Source organism: Taudactylus pleione, unplaced genomic scaffold (assembly GCF_031769625.1).
Source record: "Taudactylus pleione unplaced genomic scaffold, aTauple2 ptg000216l, whole genome shotgun sequence".
Lineage (NCBI taxonomy): Eukaryota > Metazoa > Chordata > Amphibia > Anura > Myobatrachidae > Taudactylus > Taudactylus pleione.
This window is the reverse complement of record NW_028284618.1, coordinates 813,091-837,715: the sequence shown is the minus strand read 5'-3', so window position 1 is coordinate 837,715 and position 24,625 is coordinate 813,091. Positions and strand designations below refer to the sequence as shown.

Sequence of the window (24,625 nt, the reverse complement as noted above, 5' to 3'; positions counted from 1 at the left end):
ATGGTGACCCAGTGCACACGCGCAAAAAGCACTCGCTCCGTGGCTCACTACAAAAGGGGCAGCTGTCGATGTTGATCAACAGCTTGCCCCGTTTTGTAGGCGGGGTAGGGGGGTGGCTTCACAAACGGAGGCGTTCCCATTCGAACGCCTGCCGTTTGTGGGCGGCCCCACTTTCACCAGTGATGTCAGTGGGAGAGCTTCCGGCTCTATTAGAGCCAGAAGCTCTCTGGGGCTTGCCGCCACGAGACCCTACCACAAGGGTCTTGTCGCAAGCCCGATGGTCGCGATGATCTTGACCATCGCGACCATCATCCTGGCCGCTCGCAATAGCTGTGGGTGGTCACCCACAGTTATGCGAGTGGCCTGGACGCCGCTCTGAAAAAAAAAAACGCCCTGATTCAGAGCAAGCGCTCTTTCAGAGCGTCCAGATCTGAATCAGGGCCAGTGAGTACTATGGAGGGGGACTGTGAGTGTTTTAGGAACAGTGAGAGTTATGAGGTTGTGTGAGAGCTGTGGAGGGGCAGTGAGAGATTTGAAGGGGCAGGAAGAGATATGGACGGGCAGTAGGATATGGATGGAGGGGGCAATGACAGAGATATAGACAGGCAGTGAGATATGGATGGAAGGGGCAATGACAAAGATATGGAAGTGGAAAAGAGAGGGCTATTAGGAAGGGGGCTTTCAGAGAACTATGGAAGAGGCAATCACAGAGATATTTAGGAGGTAGTGAGAAAAATATGGAGGGGTCAGTGAAAGGTAAGAAGGGATGAGGCAATGGGAGATGTACATATGTATAGGTTATGGGTCATTAATGGAAACCATTATCATGGCTTCTTACTGCTTATTTAATTTAGAAGTCAGGTGAGTCAAATTGGCCATTTCTAAACCTGGTACTGTATGTGTCAGATTTATCATTGACTATAATCCATAACCATATTACTAGGGGCTTGGAACTGGCTGGTGCAAGAGATTAGATGTTATGCTTGGTTGAACGCACACTTCATTGTCTGTATTGCTGTATAGTACACTATTGTTGGTTGTCAGTTATTTGTGCTTACTTGTGCCTTTCTGGTTTCTACAAATCATGTCTTTTCTGCGACGTATCCAATTCCCTGTCATGCAGGGTGTGATATGTCTTCTGCTCAACTAAATGTCAGCAGGTACCTTTTCAAAATCTTCCACTTTTGGGCTCAAAGTTCCCTGTCTCAGTACACCTGATTAACTGCTTAAATAATCTCAGATATTTACAAAACATAATAATTTACAGTGTATAATATTGCGATTTTTTTATGTCTACTATTGGGAGCTGTGGTAATCCTTAACTTACTGTTACATAAAGCCTGCTGAAATGCAAATGGACATCTAAACGTCCAAGTGTCAATTTACACTAGTCTGAAGGATCTGTATGACTAGTTGGTACATCCTTGGTACTGCTAAACGAGGGAGAATGAATAGGGACAGTAGTAACAGCATTATAGATGATGGTGGGTGAGGGTGCCAAGCTGAGAGGTTTATGTATCAAGCAGGGAAAAGCGTGGAGAGATGGGCCAGTGAAGAAGTTTCCCATAGCAACCAATCAGCTTTGAAGTAGAGTACAGTCTATAAAATAATAGGTAGGAGCTTGGTGGTTGCCACGGGCAACTTCTCCACCGGTCCTCTTCTCCACACTTTTCACTGATTGATACATTAACCCCTGAGTCTTTTGTCCTGGATAAAATAAATTATATCCTAATCTTCTATAACACCATCAAACAATGACACTGTGGCAATGTATCATGACATTTTTATAAACATGTAATTGTTGATGGGGAGCCCTTTTACCTACTCTCATGTAAGTAGTTATGACTAGACAAGCTGACCACTTGGGAATATGAGAAACAACAACCGCTGAAGCCTTTATTTCAGAGCTGTAATAAAAAAATGCTTGCTAAATATATAAATGTGCTCACATAAACAAGTAGCCTTGGGGTGCTGTACCTCTGGGTGTCCCGCAACCCTGACAATAAAATATAACAATACAACAGTGGTATAAAAATATTAAAGCAATTAGCGTAGAAGCAAAAGTATCAAAGGCAGAGCAATAACTAGACTTTTTGGTGCCCTGTGCTAGAAAGAGCATTGGCGTCCCCCCCCAGGAAATTTGACAGGCCCGAGCAGCGTCCCTTGCTCTGCGGTGCCCTGTGCCATGGCACAGGTGGCACCACCCTAGTTACGTCCCTGATCAAAGGTAACAGTGTTGAAAAATGAGCTCTATTTAAGAGCACAACATTTGGAATTAAATACAAATATATGAAAAGTGTCCAAAGTAATGGACCCGTACCAGAGGGTGATGAAATAACTAGCGTGTTGTTTGCAAGCAGGGGGTTCTGCAATTACCCCTGCGTGACTCACTGTTAACGGTACCTCTGGATTGGGGTCTGGTTCCACAGCATGCAGTAGACTGACGCGTTTCGAGCTGTATGCTCTTTTTCAAAGGCCACTTTTCATATATTTGCATTTTATTCCAAATGTTGTGCTCTTAAATAGAGCTCATTTTTCAACACTGTAACCGTTGATACTTTTGCTTCTAAGCTAATTGTTTTAATATTTTTATCAAATAAATAAGGAATTACCCTTTTATAGCTATATTGCACCATTGTTTTCTTCCTTTCTCTATTTTATATTGCATGTCTCTGCTGCAACTGAGCCTTTACTTCAGAGCACCTGTGAATACTCTAAATTGTTTTTGAAGAAGTTTGCATACTTGAATTGATGCATAGGCCCCTTACTGCTAAGGCCCATCTCTAATGATGCTTGCAAGGATGATAATCCCTAGTTTTAATTATTTAGTTGTGTTGACATTAGAGATAAGCGGTTCGGATTCTGTGGAATCCGAACCGCTCCGAACATTGGGGATCCGAGTCCACCTGAACCCTGTTCGGGTGTTCATCGCCTGACTCGGATCCCCGTTCGGGGCCGAACGGCGGCCGCCTGATGTCGGATTCTCGCTAGAGAATCCGACATCAGGGCTCCTATTGTGTAGGGCAGACAGCTGTGATAGCGGTCTGCCCTACACAGAACAAACACAGCTGCAGCTGTGTGTTTGTTACAGCAGCCAATGAGAGTCACACAGACTCTCATTGGCTGCTGCATGGAGGGAGCCGGCTGGAGCTCACTCAGGAGCTCCGTCTTCCGGCTCCTTCCTCAGCGCGTGGATGCAGAGCGGACGGCGCGGGAGCGGGGCTACAGGTAATTTTTTTATTTTTTTTTACTTGTGTAAGGGCCGGGGGCGCTACTGGGGGGGTCTGCTACTGGGGGGGTCTGCTACTGGGGGTGCCGGGGGGGGCCATACTACTGGGGGGGGCCTGCTACTGGGGGGGCCACACTACTGGGGGGTCCTGCTACTGGGGGGGTCTGCTACTGGGGGGGCATACTACTGAGGGGCCTGCTACTGGGGGGACCTACTACTGGGGGGGCTGCTACTGGGGGCCATACTACTGGGGGGGCCATACTACTGGGGGGGCCTACTACTGGGGCAGCCTACTACTGGGGGGGCCTGCTACTGGGGCAGCCTACTACTGGGGGGGCTATACTACTGGGGCCTACTACTGGGGCGGCTGCTAATGGGGGGCATACTACTGGGAGGGCATACTACTGGGGGGCCTGCTAATGGGGGGCATACTACTGGGGGGGCATACTACTGGGGGGCATTCTACTGGGGGCACTGTATAGGGGACCCTACTACTAAGGGGACTGCATAGGGGGAACCACTGCTGGGGGCATTGTGTAAGGGACACCACTACTGTGGGCATTGTGTAAAAGGGGCACTACTGTGGGCATTGTGTAAAAGGGTCACTACTGTGGGCATTGTATAAAAGGGGCACTACTGTGTCGTAACATAAATAAGAGACACTACTTTATGGTGTAATGTGAATCAGGCCCTATGTGTGGTGTAATGTGAATAAGATTGTGCACTGTGACTCCTTGGGCCGTAGCCCACTATGTAAACAAGTACTGTGACTCTGCTGGCCGTACCCCACTGGGTGGGTGCACTACTTTTCATTTCTGCCACTGCTGTGTGGCAATGTGTCATAGATGTGCTTTATACTGTGGTGTCTGTGTCGTTGTGCCGCTGCTTTGTCGCTTAGTAACCAGTCAGCTCACTGCAACCTTTGGCCAATAATGTTGAAAACAATATTATAAGCTGTGAGGTGGTCTAAATTGACTGGAAATTAATGTTATTGAGGTTAATAATACTCTAGGAAGAAAAAAAAGACCAATTTATGTGATTTTAGCTTTTTTTGTCAATTTTTGTAAAAAAATCCAAATCCAAATCCAAAGCCAGTCACCGCAGTTTGGCAAATCCAAATCCAAAGCCGGACGACGAATTAGAACCAAATCCAAATCCGGCAAAAATGGTCCGGCGCACATCCCTAGTTGACATGCCGAGATACTGCACTATTTACAAGTATAGCACTTTCACATTTCCCAAACTGATCCATAGCAGAAGAAGTGATTTATAGGAAAAAGATAAGTCCCATCTTCCACACTACCAAAACATAAAACATCTCACTGAATAACATAGGAAAGCACAAGAGTATCAGCCCACCATCCTGATGAGATATGAGAGCAGGAAGTTTCTACAAGAGACTGGTCAATGATCCTGACCTATTCTTCGAAAACTCTTCTAAAATTAATTTTGTACATTTATCAAAGTGACAGTTTTACTGTCGTTCCCGGTCCTCACTGTGTGGAAATTGTGAACACATTTATAACAATAATTCCATGGTTTATAGCCTAGGGGATTAGTTCTAGTGTACTGTATACACATTTAGCAATATTTAACACCACTTTTTGGTCATAACTTTACTTTGCTCTTAATGAATGAAAATCCATTATCATATATAGATAGGTCAGGAACTCTGCACATTTCTGAATAATATTATTTACTATGGGGCCTGTGTTTCGGAGCAGATCAGAAATATTTCTCTACTTTCTAAGCATTAGAACAGGTCTACCAAATACTATCCAATGTAGAGAAAAAACTTATAGCAGTCTAGATAAGTACAATTCCAGTTTGATTGATGACCATTGTGGGAGCTGTAGTTCCATAGAGAAATATTGAAAGTGTTGTTTTTTTAGAAACCCTAACGGTAACCCTAACCCATTAGAATGTCCACATATTTTAACAACACAATGTCGACATCTTAAATGTCGCCATGTGAAATATGAACATTCTGAGGATGCTGACTGTTAGGATTAGACACTGCCGGGAGAGTTAGGCTACTGGGAGAGGTTAGGGTTAGGCTGTGGGAAGGAGGTGGGGGAATTGGGTTAGGCACTAGGGAGTGGGTTAGGTATTCGGATTAGGGATAAATAGTAGACATCGCTGTCTACTCCCACGCGACCGCCGGGACCTGGAAGAAGATGCTGGAGCTGTCACTGCCACCAAGAGAAAGTAAGACACCACTAGACCACCCGGGATGATTTATCGGTAGTTCATCATGCCGACATATATTCCGTATACACATGATGAATATCGATGTGGTCACTGTCAACACGCATGTCGACAGTTCAATCATGTCTTCATTCTCATGTCAACCTGATCCAAGTCAACATGATAACTGTCAACCAATTATCCCACACCCCAACCATAACGGCAACCCTATAACTAACTCTGGGTCTCATTCAGAGCCGCTCGTAAGCGGCCGCTCGTTCGTTCTGAGCGATGTCCGCACATCTGCGTATAGGTTTCAGTACGCATGCGCGAACCAGTCAGTGCTGTCAGAAACCGTGTGCTCGCAATATAACGAATGCCTGCTATTTTGAGTGACAGGATGAGGCGTTTGTGGGTGGTAACAGGGGAAGGTGCTTAAAAATGGGTAGTGGAGATCCGAACGCAGGCGTGCCAAACGGTCAAAACGGGCGTTTAATGGGAGTGCATAATTAAGAAAGCAGCGTCATCGACCACGTCAGTTGGGTGTCTTTTAGCCAGAACAGCTCGCATGATTGCGGTAGGAAAAACCAACCACAAGAATAGCGAGCAGTTCATACGCCGTTCGATGTACTCGATTAATCTAATAAATAGCGGACATGACGTATGATGCGAGCGGCCAGGGGGCGTTTTTTACCAAAAAAACATCTGCATGTTTTGTTTGCTCGTTCAGACCTAGAGGCATCAACAGACCGCAAAGAGCGAACGGTTAATTTAAATAGCCACCCCCTTTCTCTGAACGAGCGAGCACAAATAGCGTCCGGCTCTGAATCAGACCCTCTATCCCTAATGCTAACCATAACCCTAACGGCAACCATAAGGTATCCAGTCAGATGGTCGCAAAACCATGTCGACATTCATAATGCAATGCCGACATAGTTCAACATGTCAACAGGCACCATGTCGACACCCTCAGAATGACATCCTGACTGAATGCCAAAGTAGTTTACTTATGTACCTTCCAGATCGTTCAAGTGTGGATTTTTTAAAATTGAATATCTATTCAAACACAAATCATAGTGGACTATAGTCATCTATAACCTGCGACTAAGCCATATAATCCTGTGAGCTTGCGCAGCTCACATAGTATGTCTGTTCCCCAAACATGCAAAGTGGCTGCAATGAGTGAGTACTGAATGGAACGAGATCTCTTGTGAGACACTGAATGGCTCCTAGGTCAGGTAACTTGGTGATCAGGCTCTTGAGAGATTTCCGCTCTATCTACTAGATGGTGGATGGTCTCCTTATTTGCTAAATAACAGTGGCAGGTAAAAAACAGCAGAGGTGTATCCAAAATTGGACCTGTTCTTTAAATCTGGTGAAATTGGCAGAATTAGGTATTAGACTTACATACATTGATTAAATAGTATTGTTTATGTGACAAACCTATCACAATATAATAGCTTAAAGTGGGACATAATTAAGGATGTGGTTTAGAGATCAGAAAATGTGATTGCAGTAAAGAATATGGCAGATGCAGCTCCACATGACAATTCCTACACGTTTTTTTGCAAGATATCACACAGATTACAAACATAAGCAATGCTTTTATATTCAGATTGAGGCTGGTCTGCACACTGGCTTTTAATGTTAAGACCTCACCGAAGCATAGCAGCTATGGGGCTGGGTATGTTTTGTTGACATTCATTCATAATGTCAACACTGAGGAAATGTTGACATGATTATAATATAAACAAAACTGTTTGTCCAGCAGTGCTTCACTTACTTGGTAGCAGATCCGGAATTGCTGTAGTGTCTTCTGATCTGCTGCCTAACCCTCACTTCCCGCAGTCTAACACTAACCCTCCTCCCGTAGGTTAACCCTAGCCCCCCCATAGGCTTACCCTAACCCTCCCCTATGCCTGACCTTAATCCTCCCTTCCCACAGCATAACCATAACCCTCCGTTCCCACAGCCCACCCCTAACCCTCCCTTCCCACAGCTTGTCCATAACCCTCCGTTCCCACAGCCCAACCCTAACCCTCTAACCCTCCCTTCCTTCAGACTAACCCTAGGGGCTATTTCACCGGCTGGCAAAATACCACCCAGTTTTTTGCCGTCTACTATTTTTATTGAAGTATGTAAATAAATGGGTCCTTTTAGACACTATGGACACGGCATGGGTGCTGTGTTACCACTGACAAGGATGGCTGCCGTCCATGGTTTCAATGTTAAATATTGGAAAAAAAACATACACACGGCAAAACCAACACACGGCACGAAACTGTTGCGTCTGAAAAGAAAATATGAAAAAGGAATAAAAATGCCCAGAATTTTTTATGGCCGGTAAAAACCTGCTTATGTGAAATAGCCCTAACCCTCCCGTCCCACAGCATAACCCTGACCCTTCCTATCTGCAGCCTTACCCTAACCCTCCCCGAGTACCTAGCCCTCCCCCTAGTGCCTAATCCTATCCCTAACCCTCCCGCAGCCTAACCCTCCTTTCCTGCAGCCCAACCCTAACCCTCCCTTCCCACAGCCCATCCCTAACCCTTCCTGCAGCCTAACCCTCCCTTCCCGCAGCCTAACCATACCCCTCAGTTCCCGCAGCCCAACCCTACACCTTCTTTCCCGCAGCCTAACCCTAACCCTCCATTCCCGCAGCAAAGCCCTAACCCTTTCTTCCAGCAGCCTAATCCTAACACTACCCCTAATGCCTAATCCTAACCCTCCCGCCTGCAGCCTAACCCCAACCCTCCCATCCTGCAACCTAACCCCAATCCTCCCATCCTGCAACCTAACCCTTCCTTTCCACAGCATAACTGTAACCCTCCCCCTAGTGCCTAACCCTCACCTTCTCTTCCCATGCCTAACCCTGCCCCTCCCCTCCTGGAACCTAATCCTAATGTTGGCAGAAAAATGTGACCACAAAAAAAGAAAATAGATATACAAAGGCATTGATCCACTACACTCTCCACTACCATATCTGGGTGCAAGAGGGATGTGACCTCATTGTTTAAACAATAATAATATAGCATCACTGCACACACCATGAACACCCCAAGCTACATTCTGTGTAAAACAGTGTTTGTGCTACATATCTGAATGCCCTGATACAAACCTTAGTGTAGGTTTATGTGATATCCACTAGAAAATAAGTGTAGTACTTGTCACGTCTGCATTTCTGAGTGACAGCGTAGGACTGGCCTGAGACTATTTGTTACAGTGTGGTTCATGGGAAAACCGAGAGCTGATATATTTTAACAACAGAGTCCATAACTTTGTAGCTAACATGATTTCATTTTCTCTCAGTCTGAATCCTTAGAGAAACATTTGTCCAGACACAGTGGTTTAGAATTGCAGTATAAAGCAGAGAGTATGAGTGGTAAAATGTGTTGCTAAGTAAAACATTTTAACTTTTTAGGATGTGAATAGTGGTTATTGTAATAGTTGTTATTCTAGTTACAGTTTAGAGGATGAATAATTATATATGAGGGGGAAGAAATAAAGAGACATTTTTATGTCTGTTACTTTCTGTGTCTTGTTTGCTAAATGGCAGAACTGGTAAATAATTGTAGCATTTGTGCATATAAGGTTGTTATAGTGTATGAGATCATTGTTCTTAGCTGTCATTGTCATAACTCCCAACATCATCCGATGGTAATCCAAGATGGAGGCAAGGCAACGGCATGTTGGGGACATGACAACATCATAGAGAGTGTGGTCACATGACCGCTGTGCATTGCCGCACCACTGTTGACATTTTTCACATAAAAACACTATTTTAATGGTGTTTTATAGAAATACCTCCTAACCTAGAGCAAATCAGTATGAACATCCTGGGGCAGCTCCCGAAATTGGCACAACCATGCTGTGATCAGAACCTTTGGCAGATATACATTGCTCTGTGACTAGTAATAAGATAATAGTGACTTGTTCTTCCAGCTGATGTGTGGGGACATATGTACTGTTGTAGACCACACACACATAGACCTGGATGTAATAAAGCCTAGTGCAATTGACACAATATATTCTATTGATATTTGTATAATCACAAAGCAGGTTATAGTGACACATGCAATTATAGGCATGATGTAACATGACAGGAGGGGCATAGGACATTCAGAGCTATTTTACAATATGGGCAAGCTAGTAATGGTCTATATTTTGTTATTCTCATTGAAACAATAAATAACATTACTAAAAGTCAACTTTTTCAGAAATGAACCATGAAGTGAAATACACTGGACCTCATTTATCAATAAGTGATATTCTTGTTATCACTCATTACAAATCTTAAATGGTGCTCCAACCAATCAACTCCTCTCATATGTTTGAAAAATTACAGTTAGGATCTGATTGGTTGGAGCACCATTTACAATTAGTAACAAGATAAAAGATAAATTAGTAACAAGAGAAATGATAAATGAGACTCATTGTTCAGTGTTATCCTGGTGGCAGCTCTGACAGAAAGTAAACCATTATCCCCAAACTCTGTTACAGGCACCTGCAGCCCCTCCCATTTATATAGGACATTGTTGTAATGGGAACTAATACAGACCAAAATGCTGAGACTACAGTCATCTGTACTACTGAGATCCCTGTGCCCGCCCCTTTCTATAAATCCACCAACCCACACAGTGCATACCTGCAAAACATGTTTACTGTGCTATCCATTAATTCTTTCCCATGTACTTTGAGGCACACCTCCCACGTATCATGGCAACTTGCTGAATAGAAACGATGGCATAATAGAATTATTGATTTAAGTACTGTATACATGCTTCTCTATTCTGCTCTGGAATACACAGACTTTGGTATGTATTAAAGTTAATTATAGGCTTTACTTGCTCTTTAAAGCAACTCATATAGACAAATATGCAAATATGTCAATCCATCTGTGTAGTATACACTTCAGGGTATGCCATGCAATTCTGCATCTCTCAAGTACTTGAACCACAGATCAATACCAAATGAATATGTAAAATTCAGAGACAAATGTAGTGTTGTTATAGAAATATAGGAATATAGAATGGTTGTATTACAGGAGAATAAGATACAATAGATTGTGTAGTTGACCTTCCATTATTTATATTTTAGTTACATAATTACATACATAGTACTTTATGTTGGGGAAAAAAATAACATTTTCCATTGAGGTTAACTCTTAATCCCCAAGTAAAGAAGAAAACACTGTAATAAATATGACTATTATTTTATTGGCTGTCTTTTCTAGCATGCAATCTCTGCTTCACTCTAAATATTTTATCTTTTTAAAGATGTTCCAGTGGATTTGACCGACACCGGCAGGACTGGGTAGAAAACAGCTGTCCTGAAGAGGTAATGTGAAAAAAAAATGCAATATAAATGGATAAGATACTGACAAGTTAACAATGTTCATATAATCAAATTATAACATTAATTAGATTAGAGAATCCAAAACTGGGAGAAAATAAATCATCTTAATATACATTTACTGTATAAAGAGTCTCTTACCCTCCAGATGTGAGTCTTACTTAATACTTACTCCTAAAGCCAAGACTGGATTAAAAGTGAGACATGATCAGTGCCAAATTAAGGCAACATGGGCCTGAGGCTGCAAATGATCAAGGACCTATTGTGGAAAGTGAAGGAGATGTGACCTGTGCTGTGTGGGTGTGGCCAGATGCATGTGGGTGTGGCAAGTGTTGTGTGGGTGTGGCAATAGTCATGTAGGCATGTACACCCCCTGAACTGTCAGTCCCAGTGTTTCCCTAAATACATAATAGTACAAAACTTGCATAATTTTATGAGGAAAATAGTAATAAAATTCTAATACTATTTATGCCCAACCGTGTGGCCAACTGGGTGGCTGGTCATCACTATGTTATCATGATGATGGGCCTATTTTTATGTGGAGGTCTGGAGCTGTAGTCCCATCCACCCCATTGTTAATCTGGCCCTGGGCATGATGTCTCTTTAGGTCTGTGACACAAGAGTGGCTGACCTCTGCTTCGGTCCTATCACATTCACCCAAGTATCAGCCCTCACCTGCATTAACGTGTCAAGTGATGGGATAGTGATGAAACCGACATGGAGGAAGAAAAATCAAACCTTCTGAAGAGTGAAGTTTCCAATAGCAACCAATCAGCTTCTAGCTATCATTTATTTAATACATTTTATAAATGTTTGATTGGTTGCTATGGGAAACACCTTCACTAGTCTTCTTTAGAAGGTTTGATAAATATTACCCTTAATGCTAACAGGTGAATAAATTTAATGGAATAGTAAAACCCTTTTAATAAGAGTGGATCATTTTCATTGTTTCTTGTTCCTTGAAATATATATATAAATGTAATTAATTTACCTGCGATAAGACTACCTCTTGTTTTAACTCTGTGGAATGTGGTGCTTACACTCGGATTTACTGGAATATATATTTTACGCATGCTTTAGTGACAGTAACTCAATGCTACGACTGCTGCCTACTAGTAGCAGAAAGCGACTGTGTTACATTAGTATTACTGTCACTGAAACCTTGTGCTTACTCTTTGCTAATTATTCCAAGTCATCTTTCTGCACCATGCCCCTTTAAAGACTTTTATATCCAGTACTTTGCTACCACAGTATAATTATCACTTGCTTTGACTTACATAAAACATAGGGCACCAGTATCACTGCAGAACAAATTAATGATTTCTTAGCTCCCGATAACAGGTTGTATGTGCACATAGTGAGCACAGTTTGTATTCCAGACACGCTTTGTGCTACTTTTTTTTTGCCGCTTCAGACTAAAAAGCATTCACATATGACCCAGTGCACTGTACAGGAGGCTGAAAGTGAACACTTCAATATGTACAGACTTAATGCAATCATAATGGAAGTGCAGTGCAGGACAAGATAATGTAACTTTTTAACCTTGCATAATTAAGCTGCATAAATTATGCATGCATTGATTTGTTTATTTCTCTAAATTAAGGATTGCATTTGTTGCCTGTATTACTGTAGATCTGTTTTTATGACAAACAAATGCTACTTGATTTTATTTTAGGGCTTTAGAGATACTTTATACATTGTTTTGAATGTTTTGCCTAGGACTATTGTAGTTTTGGAAAGTAGAAAGACGAGGTTTCAGTTTTGGGTTGAACTAAATTATTCTCTATCACAGAGTATTATTTATAAATAGTATGATGTTCCTGCTGATCCGGCGAGCCTCCCATTGCGTGCCGGCAACTTCTCCCCTGGATCAGATGAGCCCCCACTGTGTGCCCGGTGACTTTCTCTGGGATTATGCCAATTTGGGCATTTTTTCATATAGGCAGCCAATTGCCGCTGCCAGGACAAGCAAGGATAGCATCACGGCACCATGGAGATCATTGGGGGACCTGATGATTTGAGCGGAAATGTGGTAGCGAGTTCTGCATTCAAAACGTTGACAAAGAGAATGTGGAAACTGTGAGGTCAGACTCGGCATGCCGACATGCTAATAATACAATTTAAAGCATTTTAACACTGTCGGCTCTAAAACATCAGACATGATGCCTTACCTACGATATGTTAGAAGTTGTAAAGCCAACACTGTTAAAATGCTTTAGATCACATTTTTAACATGTCGGCATGCCGGGACATTTTGAATGTCAAGCTCACATACGGAACTCATTATATGTGTTAGTAAATAATATGTTAGTAAAACAACTAACAAGTCTTATTTGCAAGCAATGAGAGACTCTAAGCAGTGGTTGTACCTATAATGAGTGCAGGGTGTACGGTGCATGCAGGCCTTTGTCTCCAGGGAGACCCACACTGCACTTCCCTGCACCCATGTTCTCCAATGTGTACCTCCCCATAGTCCTGTGTTAGCAGTTGCGACTTGTGCATGTGTAGTAGAAAAATCACCAGGAAAATGACTGCAGCACCATTTTCCTGGAGACCTGCGCAGTAGGCTCTTACACAGCATCAAGCCTATTTAATTACACTGTCGGCTAGAGAGAAGGGAGCTGGAATGGAGACTGCACATTGACCCCTAATTTCTTAATACGCCTGTAACTCTGTGGCTGCTATATAAATGTAAAACCCTGAAGGAGCAGATTACTTTTAAGTCCAGTTTACTGTACTGTACTTTGTTTTTTAACACTTGTAATTCACTTTGAATAGGCCATTTGACTATGACTATTCTGAACATGCTTTTAAATAACTGTGTGTTAAATAACTGCGCACGTATCAATGGGGAGATCCATTTTTTATTTAAAAACTTTTCATTTAACTCCGCTTCTCCAAACACTTGAAATCCTGTTGCCTACAAACTTTTTATTTGTTCTTACTCCAGTCCAAAGAAAAACTGTGTGAAGACTTTTTACCAACGACCGAGGTCCCGCGTCACACCACTACCACAGCAGCCTTCAGGCACTCTACTACAACCCCTAGACTAACAACATCACAACTGCCAAGCAGCCTGCCTACTGAGGGTAAGTCACACACATGATACATCTGCAGCAGTTGCCCGTCATTCAGTAGGTGAAATTAGACAAATGTATTTCCATGCATGAAGCAAGTAAAAAAACCTTCTTCGACTTAACTTGTGTCGGACTAAACAGAGCGCTGAATTGAATCGGCCCCAAGGAGACAGAAAAAAATGAGAGGTAACTAGATAGAGAACATCCTTTGCAACACAGAATCTGTTGCAAATAATGTTGTCGAATAATTCAAGCGTATATCGTAGTACATGTTAGAACAACTGAGCTAGCAGACTCTGGTTAAACATTCATGAGCTATGTTTTCCGGTTATCTCTTAAGAATTCTATTTTATTTTTAAATAACAAGAAACAATAAACTCAGTTAAGAAAAAATCGAGTAAAGAGAATTCCCTGCACATGAGTTTCTGCAGAACCAGTTGTCATTGCATATCCCCCTATTTGATTGATTAATGCCTACATTGAAGTCTCTGGCTAAAACGGTGTGCAACACAATAACCATTGCAAGCATATAGATAGCTAGGCAAACTGTCTCATGACACTAAGGGACTTTTTTTTATTAAGCCACAAAATTAGGTCAGTCCACACAAAATGGCTGTTTTTGAATGATTGCTGGATATTTGGGGCTATAAAATTAGTTAAGGCACCTTTAGCTGGAGTAATCCCATTGTAGCCTATAGGCTACATTTAGAAAATGTTTTCAGAGAGGGGTCCGTAGTACAGGTCTGGCCCAGGGGCATATCTATAATGGGTCCAGGGGGTGTCCACACCACACACCCTGCACCCATATTTTCTAATACTCACCTCTGCGAGGTCCCGCGTCGGCTGTCTCAGCCCTGCACAAAATGCCGGGAAAATGGCGGGCGCACCATTTTCCTGGCGATCTGCATGTGCAGTACACATTGGGCACACGGTCAGCAGTTAGTCTGCTGCCGGCCGCCTGGGAGAGAGGAGGGGGCCCCAGTCAGGGAATGCACATGGGCCCCCTCCTCTCTTAATACGCTCCTGGTCTGGCCAACCTGTGGCTATCCAGCTGTTGTGAAACTACAAGTCCCAGCATGCCCTTGTACACTTTTGCTATTAGGGAATGCTAAAGCTGTGGTAGGGCATACTGGGACTTGTAGTTTCACAACAGCTGGAGAGCTACAGGTTGGCCAGGCCTGCAGTAGTAGCTCAGTTGGGTCCAAATCCTTAAGTGATCACTTTACTGTTTACCACATCCATGTGCTTCTATTGAAGACCGTGTCCAAGTGTCTGATACTTGATACATAGGGCCTGATTTAGACCCGCTCGCTAAGAAGTGTTTGTACGCAGACTGCCGATGTTTGCATTGTGCGCATGCGTACATATCACAGTGCGCATGCGCGAACCAGTGCCAGAGATCGGGAAGCGTATACTCACCGAGCATAGACAGCCCAGCAGAGTGAGTGACAGGAGAGGCCGTTTGTGAGTGGTGACAGGGGCTGGACGCTAGAAACTGGGGAGTGGAGGTGCGAACGCAGGCGTGCCTGAGCGTCTCAGCGCTGTTTTAGAGGCATGCATAATTAAGAGGCAGTGTCATAGTACACGTCACATGGCTGATTTTTACACTGAAGCGCTCGTAGTGCTTGAGGTAGGGTATGGTCAACCACAAATGCTGCGTATGCATCCGATGGTACACGATGGTAACGATGGTTGCATACACTTCCTGGAGATGACGTGCGCAAGTGGGTGTCTTAAGACAGGCTGGTGGGCATCTGCATACACAAAGCGATCGCACGCCAAGACATAGTGGGCATGCTTATGCCTTGCCATGCGACCGCCTGGCTTGCCAAATTTGCATACGTATCTAGTGAGTGTACGCATCTAGCGAGCGGGTCTGAATCAGGTCCATAGTCCAGAAATAAAAAAGTGTAATGCTGATGTACAGTATGCTGCAATGACAAATAATCATTTTGGGGATTTTTATGTGAAGTTCGATAAATACAGTATGCTCCAAACTACAAAACCTATTGACACTACTGTAGCTTCTCCCATATTATTATTATTATTATCCTTTATTTATATGGCGCCACAAGTGTTCCGCAGCGCCTTACATAGTACATAGAACAAATAGGTGAACAAGAAACAAGTAACATACAGTACATTACAGTACAGGACAAGGACACAACTTATATACATTGCTGAAATAGTGATTAAAGCACTCACAATAAGCTGCCGGGAATTGGCGGTCCCGTGTTAGGTGCCCTAATGGGGAGTAGAGAGTAGAAGAAAATGTAAAGAGAAGCACATGAGGGAAGAGGTCCCTGCTCGTGAGAGCTTACATTCTAAGGGGAGGGGCAGACAGACAGGCGTGACACAGAAGGGGAAGATGGGAAGGAAAGAGCATGAGGGGGGTTAGGAGTGAGTGCTGGAAGGCCTTGATGAAGTAGTGGGTCTTGAGAGCCCATTTGAAGATTTGTAGAGAGGTGGAGAGTCTGATGGGGAGAGGGAGAGCATTCCAAAAGTAGGGAGCAGCACGGGCAAAATCTCGGATGCGGGAGTGGGAGGAAGTAATCAGTTGGCAAGAGAGGCGGCATGCATTAGTTGAGCGAAGTGGGCGGGTGGGAGTGTGAAGGGAGACTAGGTCAGAAATGTATGCGGGAGAGGATTTGGTGAGGGCTTTGTAGGCGAATGTAAGAACCTTGAATTGGCATCTGAAGGGGAAGGGGAGCCAGTGTAGGGCTTGAAGGAGAGGGGAAGCAGATGTAGAACGTCTGGAGAGGAAGATGAGCCGAGCAGCAGCATTAAGAACCGATTGTAGTGGAGAGAGGTGAGAGACTGGGAGGCCAGCTAGGAGAAGGTTACAGTAGTCCAATCTGGATATGACCAGTGAGTGGATGAGGGTTTTAGTGGCATCCTGGGTGAGGAAGGGTCTAATCCTGGAGATATTTTTTAGGTGAAAACGGCAGGACTGCGAGAGGTGCTGAATGTGAGGTTTAAATGAGAGGGAGGAGTCTAGGATAACTCCAAGACAGCGCACTTTGGGGCTAGAGGAGATAGTTGTGCCATCAATAGATAATGAAATTGTGGAAAGTGATGTAGTGGAAGAGGGTGGGAAGATGATCAGCTCAGTCTTAGACATGTTAAGTTTAAGAAAGCGTTGGGACATCCACAAAGAGACAGCAGAGAGACAGTTGGAGATACGGGTAAGGAGCTCAGGGGTGAGCTCAGGGGTGGAAAGGTAAATTTGAGTATCATCTGCATAGAGATGATACTGGAGGTCAATGAGTTCACCCAAAGAGGATGTATATAGGGAGAAAAGGAGAGGTCCAAGAACAGAACCTTGGGGAACTCCTACCTTTAGTGGAAGTGGAGGGGAAGAGGAGTCATTAGAGGACACAGTGAAGGAACGATCAGAGAGGTAGGAGGAAAGCCAGGAGAGGGCAGTGTCACGTAGACCGAGAGAGTAAAGGATTTGCAGGAGGAGAGGGTGGTCTACAGTGTCAAATGCAGCAGAGAGGTCAAGGAGAATGAGCAGAGAGTAGTGGCCCTTGGATTTGGCAGCAAGGAGGTCATTGCTGACTTTCGTGAGGGCAGTTTCAGTGGAGTGGAGAGATCGGAAGCCAGATTGAAATGAGTCAAGGAGGGAGTGGGAAGAAAGAAAGGTGGTAAGGCAGTTGTAGACAATACGCTCAAGGAGTTTGGAAGCAAAAGGGAGAAGAGATGGGTCGATAGTTGGAAAGTATGTTAGGATCAAGGGTAGGTTTTTTAAGAATGGGGGAGACAAGAGCATGTTTGAATGCAGAAGGGACAGTGCCAGATGATAGGGAGAGATTAAGGAGGTGAGCCAGATGGGAACAGGCAGAAGGAGACAGGTGGGAGAGGAGACGGGAAGGGATAGGGTCAAGAGGGGAGGTGGAAGGGGGGGAGGACCGGATGAGGGCCATGACTTCCTCTCCAGAAGCAGGGGAGAAGGATGTCAGAGTTGGGGAGACAGAAGGGGAGGGGTGGTAAGGGCAAGGAGGGGGAGGAGTGCTGAGGGTCTGATGGGATATGATGTCCTCACGTATGGAGTCAATTTTAGATGTAAAGTAGGTGGCAAAGTCGAGGGCAGAGAGCGAGGAGGGAAGGCGTCCAGCAGGTTGGAAAAGGCAACAGTGTCAATAGCCTCAATATTACGCTTAGTAATTGTAGCTTTAGGAGTTAGAGGAGGGGAAGGAGAGAGGGATAGGTTAAAAGAGAGAAGGTGATGGTCAGAGAGGGGGAATGGGCAATTGGAGTAATCAGAAATATCACAACGGTGCGTAAAGACCAGGTCAAGTGAGTGCCCACTCACATGGGAGGATGAGGAGGTCCATTGGGCGAGACCAAATGAAGAGGTGAGGGTAAGGAGTTTAGCTGCAGAGGATTCTGTGGGAATGTCAATAGGAATATTAAAATCACCTAGGATAATGGAGGGAAGATCTGAGGAGAGAAAGTGAGGGAGCCAGGAAGCGAAGTTGTGAAGGAATTTGGAGGGAGAGCCAGGGGGATGGTAAATGACAGCTACTCTGAGGTTTACTGGTTGGAAGAGGCGCATAGCATGAACCTCAAATGTGGGGAATGTAAGGGATGGTTCAGAGGGTATTAGCTGGTAGGAGTAACTGGTGGATAGAAGGACCCCAACACCACCACCATGGCGACCCCCAGGCCGGGGGGTGTGGGAGAAGGCGAGGCCCCCAGAGGATAGAGCAGCAGGAGAAGTGGTGTCAGAGGGTGAGATGCAAATTTCAGTGATGGCTAGGAGATTCAGAGAGTTGGAGATAAAAAGGTCATGGGTGGGGACCAGTTTATTACAGACTGACCTGGCATTCCAGAGGGCACAGGATAGAGAGATAGCATTTGTGGGGGAGATGTGAATAAGATTATCCGGGTTGCTGTAACGTGGAGGTAAGCTTAATTTGGAGGACCGATATGAAGCAAGTTTAGTGATGGTGCGGGCACCTGAGCTAGAAAGGGAATATGTAGGAGGTGGGTAGGGAGGGAGATGTGGATGGCAATGGGGTGAAGTGACAGGGAGAGGAGTGTAGGAGGAGGGTTTGGTGGTGGGGTAGTAGGACAGAGGGGGGGTAGAACAGGAAGAAAGTGGAGTAAAGGGAGAGGAGTGAAGAGTAGGCAGACAGAGGAGGGGGGAGAAGGGGAGGAGGAGGTGGAAGTGATAAGGAGGAAAGGATAAAGGTGGAAGCAGGGGGCAGAATAGAGGATTAGGTAGAGACTGAGTGAAGGAGGGAGTTGACGAAAACCTTGTTATGGTGTTTATAAGTAAACAAGAGGAATGAAATTTGGAAATGTAAATGAGGTATGAGTGCAAGAGATTTGTAGGAATGCAAGTGATGTATCAAAAAACAGTGTATCAATATGTATGCAGATTAACAAGATTGTTATAGGGAGGATTAAAAGTGGGGTTCAAATGTGTGCAGAATATGAAAAATAATGCAGATTGTAAGCAGATAGAGGATGTGAGGCTATGCAAGAGAGCTGAGATAAAGGACAGTGTTTCAAAGTAGATAGATGTAAACTGACATGCTTGGGACCAGGAGTATTTTGGATATCGGAATATTCCGTATTTTGGAATAATTGCATGCCATAATGAAATGTCTTAGGAATAGGGCCCAAATCTAAACACAGAATGCATTTATGATTTATATACACCTTATACACACAGCCTATAGGTAATTTAATACAAAATTTTGTTTGTGGCTTAAACAAAGTTTGTGTACATACATGAAATTCATTTATGCGTCTTCTACACCTTATACATACAGTCTATAGGTAATTTTATACTTTATTTTTAATAATTTTGTGCCTTAAACACAGTTTGTGTGCATTGAACCTTCAAAAATTTAAGTTTTCACTATCTCAGTCATGCTAAAAATATTCCGTATTTCGGAATATTTGGATATGGGAGACTCAACCTGTATTCTTTTAGTAACCATGAGATAGAAATTATGGAGGGTTTAGCTGCATTGTATAGAAACCTAATAAATGTGTATAGAATAGAAGTAAAGATGAATGGTACAAAATAGTTTCACATTTAATCTTTAAAAAGGTGTAATAAGGTATTATACAAAAAACTGCTTTATTCACTGTAAAAGGCTAACCTTCAGAATGCTTCAATACATTAACTGTTCATTAGAGAAGGCAGAGTAGGAGAGAATAGGGAGGTGGGGTGCCTTTATAAATGAAGTATTAGATAAAAGCAGTTTTAATACAGGGCACTGCAGATAGGACTGAGAGTATTGGGAAACCCTATAGACTGGTGAGAGAGATGTTGTCTGTATAGGAATAATTAAAAGACCACTAGGAAATGATGAATTATTTGATTGATTAAAGAGTGTGGGGCCTATTCATTATACTTAAAATACAGATGGAGGTAATTACTCGCATGGAGTTCTACCTAATTACAGGAGGAATTCATCACTCCTCCTCTCCAAAACTATCTATTCCCGAAAAGCTGTCATTTTTGCGATGACAGCTTTTCGGGAAATAGATGCTTTTCCCTCACTACACACTACACTAACTTACCGCAGCTGGAAAGAGTGCTGCGCATGCGCTGTTACATCTGTAAAACCAGCGCATGCGCAGCACTACCTACAGATGCGGTAAGTTAGTGTCCCGCCCCCCCCAACCCCCCCGCTCACCCCCCCCCCCCCCGTTCAGCACTTACCTGTCTGCGCAGCAGCCTCCGGCTCCGTCTACTATGCTGTCACATGGTCTCCCAGCACAGCACAGTACTGTTTAGGAAAAAAAAACACAATAAAGTTTTTTCCTAAACTTTATTGTGTTCCGCCTGGAGAACACAATGTCAGCATAGCAGACGGAGCCACCAGAGGAGATAACAAAGCGCCGGGGGACCTGCACACGCTGATACAGGTAAATGTTACCTGCTATTCGCCGCCTCACAGTGGCGAATAGTAACTTCATCAAATTCCGAAAATACATAATTTTCGGAATTTGATGAATACCGTAATTTCCATATCCCCATACTAATGTACTAATGTATGGGGAGTGTGGAAATTAACGCAGGGGGGCTTAGCAAGGTGTGTTCATGAATACCAAAATAACGTTATTTAAGGAAAATGTCCTTAAAAACGTTATTTTAGTGTTGATGAATAGGCCCCTAAATCTCTTATATGACAAATTAGGTAATTTGTATGAAATATATCAATGTGCTGATGTGAATAATTGTATAATACTAGTGTAAAGGAGACTAAACACAATAAAACATGCTAAAACACAAATAGAAGATGTTATTGCATGGTCAGTAAGGAAGGATGACAAAGGTTTCTTTTAATACAGGAATTTAAAAAAAAAACAAAGGAAAAAAATTGTAGACTGACTATTTTTATACAGTATTTGTGTTTTCCATTGAAATGAAGGGCTCGTGTACACTAGAGGAGAAAGATACACCTTGCTGTATGCTGTAGACACAAACACATTTAATACATAAGACACATTACTTTTAATCACAAAGTTAAAAGTAGATAAGCCAATGGGTCCATATGGTATACATTCCAGAGTATTAAAACAGATAGGAGATGCTGGGGATGAAATAAGAGGAAGCTACAAGCAAGAATGATAATAAACAGAGATTTGACAGGCCCAAACAGCGCCCCCTGACCTGTGGTGCCCTGTGCGATGGCACCGGCCGCACTACCCTAGCTACGGCCCTGGGAGGGGCCAGGGTGGCTGCAGTTGTTGATTTGGAGCCACCCACAGCAGCCCTTAAGAGCGCGATACAGTGCTGCAGCTTTAGCTTTCTAAGGTGGCACCAGTTGTGAACCAATAGGAGCTCACAGACCGGCAGTAAATCAGCAGCATCCGGGAGCTCTGATTGGCTCTTGACTGGCGCCACATTAGAATGTCTGCAGCGCTGTGTCGCTCTCTCAAGGGCTGCGGGCGGCTGCCTGCCAGTGCGGCTCCAAATTAACACCTGCTAATGCAGGCACGCTAAGAGGCTCATAGAGGGGGAGAGGGGAAAGGTAAGAGGCTATTAGAGGGGGAGGGGGAGAGGCAGCTGGAGGGGGAGGTGCATAATGAATAAGGGACATTACTGTGTGACAACCTGTAGTGTGTAAAAGGGATTACTGTGGCATAATGTGTAAAGGGCATTACTTAGTGGTGCATAATGTGTAAGGGGCATTACTGTGGCATAATGTAGAAGGGGCATTTCTATGGCAAAATGTGTAAGGGGCATTACAGTATTGCACAATGTGTTGTAAGGGGCATTACTTAGTGTGGCATTATGTGTAAGGGGCATTACTGTGGCATAATGTGGAAGGGGCATTTCTATGGCATAATGTGTAAGGGGCATTACGGTATTGCACAATGTGTTGTAAGGGGCATTGCTTAGTGTGGCATAATGTGTAAGGGGCATTACTGTGTCACAAAACCACACACCCTTTTTAGGAACGCCCCTCTTTTTTTTGCGATGGGTGCACCAAATTACTGTCTTGCCCCGGGTGACAAAAATCCTAGTTTCGGCCTGTCCTCTAACCCGTTTATTGCTGTGCTGAATTAGATAAAAAATAGTTGCTTGCCACTGAATGCTATAGCAAAATGCATTTTGTAGCAAGTTTGGGGATTTTATCACGAATTTCATATCCTGGCCAATTCATCCTTCAGTAATTCTATTTAAAACCTTTGGACCTGATTCACAGAGCTGATTTTTGCTGGAGACAGTTGTAGTATTGGAGCTTAAGGTTTAGTTATTACAAATGATTACCTTTCGAGCTGTGCTTTTCTGCAGTGTATGACTGAATTGTTTGTTTTTCAGATGACACAAAGATCGCACTACATCTAAAAGACAATGGGGGTAAGATTTTTTTATTTAATAATAATAATAACAATAATAATAATTAAGAAACAATTGACAAAAGTTAAACAGCATGGTATCCTGCCGGCATGTCACACTGTGTATTTTCCTTTTAACTTTCAATGCAATTACTATATCCCTTTGTGGAGTGGGCCAGGCACAACAGGTGACTAATCAGAGAAATGCGTTCAAAGAGCAGGAGTGTTAGAATGCTTACATGACTATACGTTTATGCTGCATGGTCACCTTTATCCAGGTTGTCTAGACATTCAACTGTAGTAAATCAGACCAGACCTTTACCCAGAGTAATAAAATGATCCCAAGATTAGAATAGTCATTCGGAGCATTACAGCATTCATGAAACTTGTAGCCAATCAGTGCATTAGAACATAGGTTCTCAAACTCGGTCCTCAGGACCCCAAACAGTGCATGTCTACCAGGTCTCCTCACAGGATCACAAGTGAAATAATTAGCTCCACCTGTGGATCTTTTAAAATGTGTCAGTGAGTATTGAATATCCTCTGCACTTGCTGGGTGACCTGGAAAGTGTGGAATGTGTGGGGTCCTGAGGACCGATTTTGAGAACCAATGCAATGGAACAATCACATGGCTAGAACCAACCTGAAGTTAATCAGAGATATTTAACTCACAACATAAAAAGATAACAGATACAGTAAGATATTTAAGTAAAGTTTGACAATGTGATATATCATATTAAGATGAAAATTTAATTTGACTCATATTTGCCAATCCAATATTTTAGTTGCCCCCTCCGGCTAGAGGAAAGTGCACAGGGGGAGGGGCGTGGGTCAGAGATCGCAAGATTGTGGCTCCACCCCCACTATACAATGCAGCAATTTAGTGATTAAAGGCATTGTAAAGCGTGAGACTGGGACACAATGGCCCTCATTCAGAGCCGTTCGCTATTTGCGTTCGTTCGTTCAAAAACAAGGGGTGGCTATGCAAATGATCCGTTCGCACATTGCAGTCTGTTCACACCTCTAAGTCTGAACGAGCGAGCAAAACATACGCTCTTTTATTTCTTAAAAACGCCCCCTGGACGCTCGCACCATACGTCATGTCCGCTATTTATTAGATTAATTGAGTACATCGAACAGGATATGAACTGCTCGCTATTCTTGTGGTTGGTGTTTTCAACCGCTATTTTGCGAGCAGTTCTGAGTTATAAAAAACCAAGTGACGTGGTCATTGACGCTGCTATATTAATTATGCACACCCATAAAACGCCCGTTTTGACTTTTAAGCACGCCTGCGAACGGATCTCCACTCCCCGTTTTCAAGCACCTTCCCCTGTTACCACCCACATACGCCTCATTCTGTCACTCAAAATAGCAGGCACTCGCTATATAGCGTACAAACGATTTTCGCCCGCACTGACTGGTTCGCGCATGTGTACTAAAAACCGTACGCATGCGCAGATGTGCGAACATCGCTCGGAACGAGCATACTGCCGCTAGCGAGCGGCTCTGAATCAGGCCCAATGGCGCAATTCAGTGAGAATTGCCTCATTGAGTCACACAGGAAGTGGGCGGTTTCAGGCAGCCTCTGGTAGACTTGCCTACCCTTCTGGGCATGCGGGAGCGCTACCTGAGGTTCTGGAGTCCCCCAGACACTCTGGGAGAATAGGCAAATACTGTATGATTTCGTTATGCAGGAAAAGTTGACAACAAAATGTATAAATTGCATGTTCTATAAAACTCTATTAAAAGGAATATACAAATTAAAAATAAAAATAAATTGCACCTCAAAACATTCCAATTTGAGTAAAATCAAGTAGGGTATGTGTTTTGTACACTAGGTTTGGTTCAGTTGTGGTGCAGGAACAAATGCATACAGAAGGTTTTTTTTTTGCAAAGTGCAACTCTACCCGTGGTAATACTCCCATGTAGTAGAGGACAATACTAAATTTACTCTAGCTTGGCGAAT

General features: G+C 43.6%; 1 protein-coding gene across 1 annotated transcript in view; it reads left to right on the top strand.

Moving 5' to 3' along the window:
* PLXDC2 (plexin domain containing 2) overlaps positions 1-24,625 on the top strand; it is a 664,573-nt gene that overhangs the window by 600,404 nt on the left and 39,544 nt on the right. Inside the window, exons 10-12 of the mRNA XM_088478640.1 lie at positions 10,693-10,753; positions 13,719-13,857; positions 22,640-22,678. Coding sequence (XP_088334766.1) covers positions 10,693-10,753; positions 13,719-13,857; positions 22,640-22,678 — 239 coding nt within the window. The remainder of the gene's footprint in view (positions 1-10,692; positions 10,754-13,718; positions 13,858-22,639; positions 22,679-24,625) is intronic.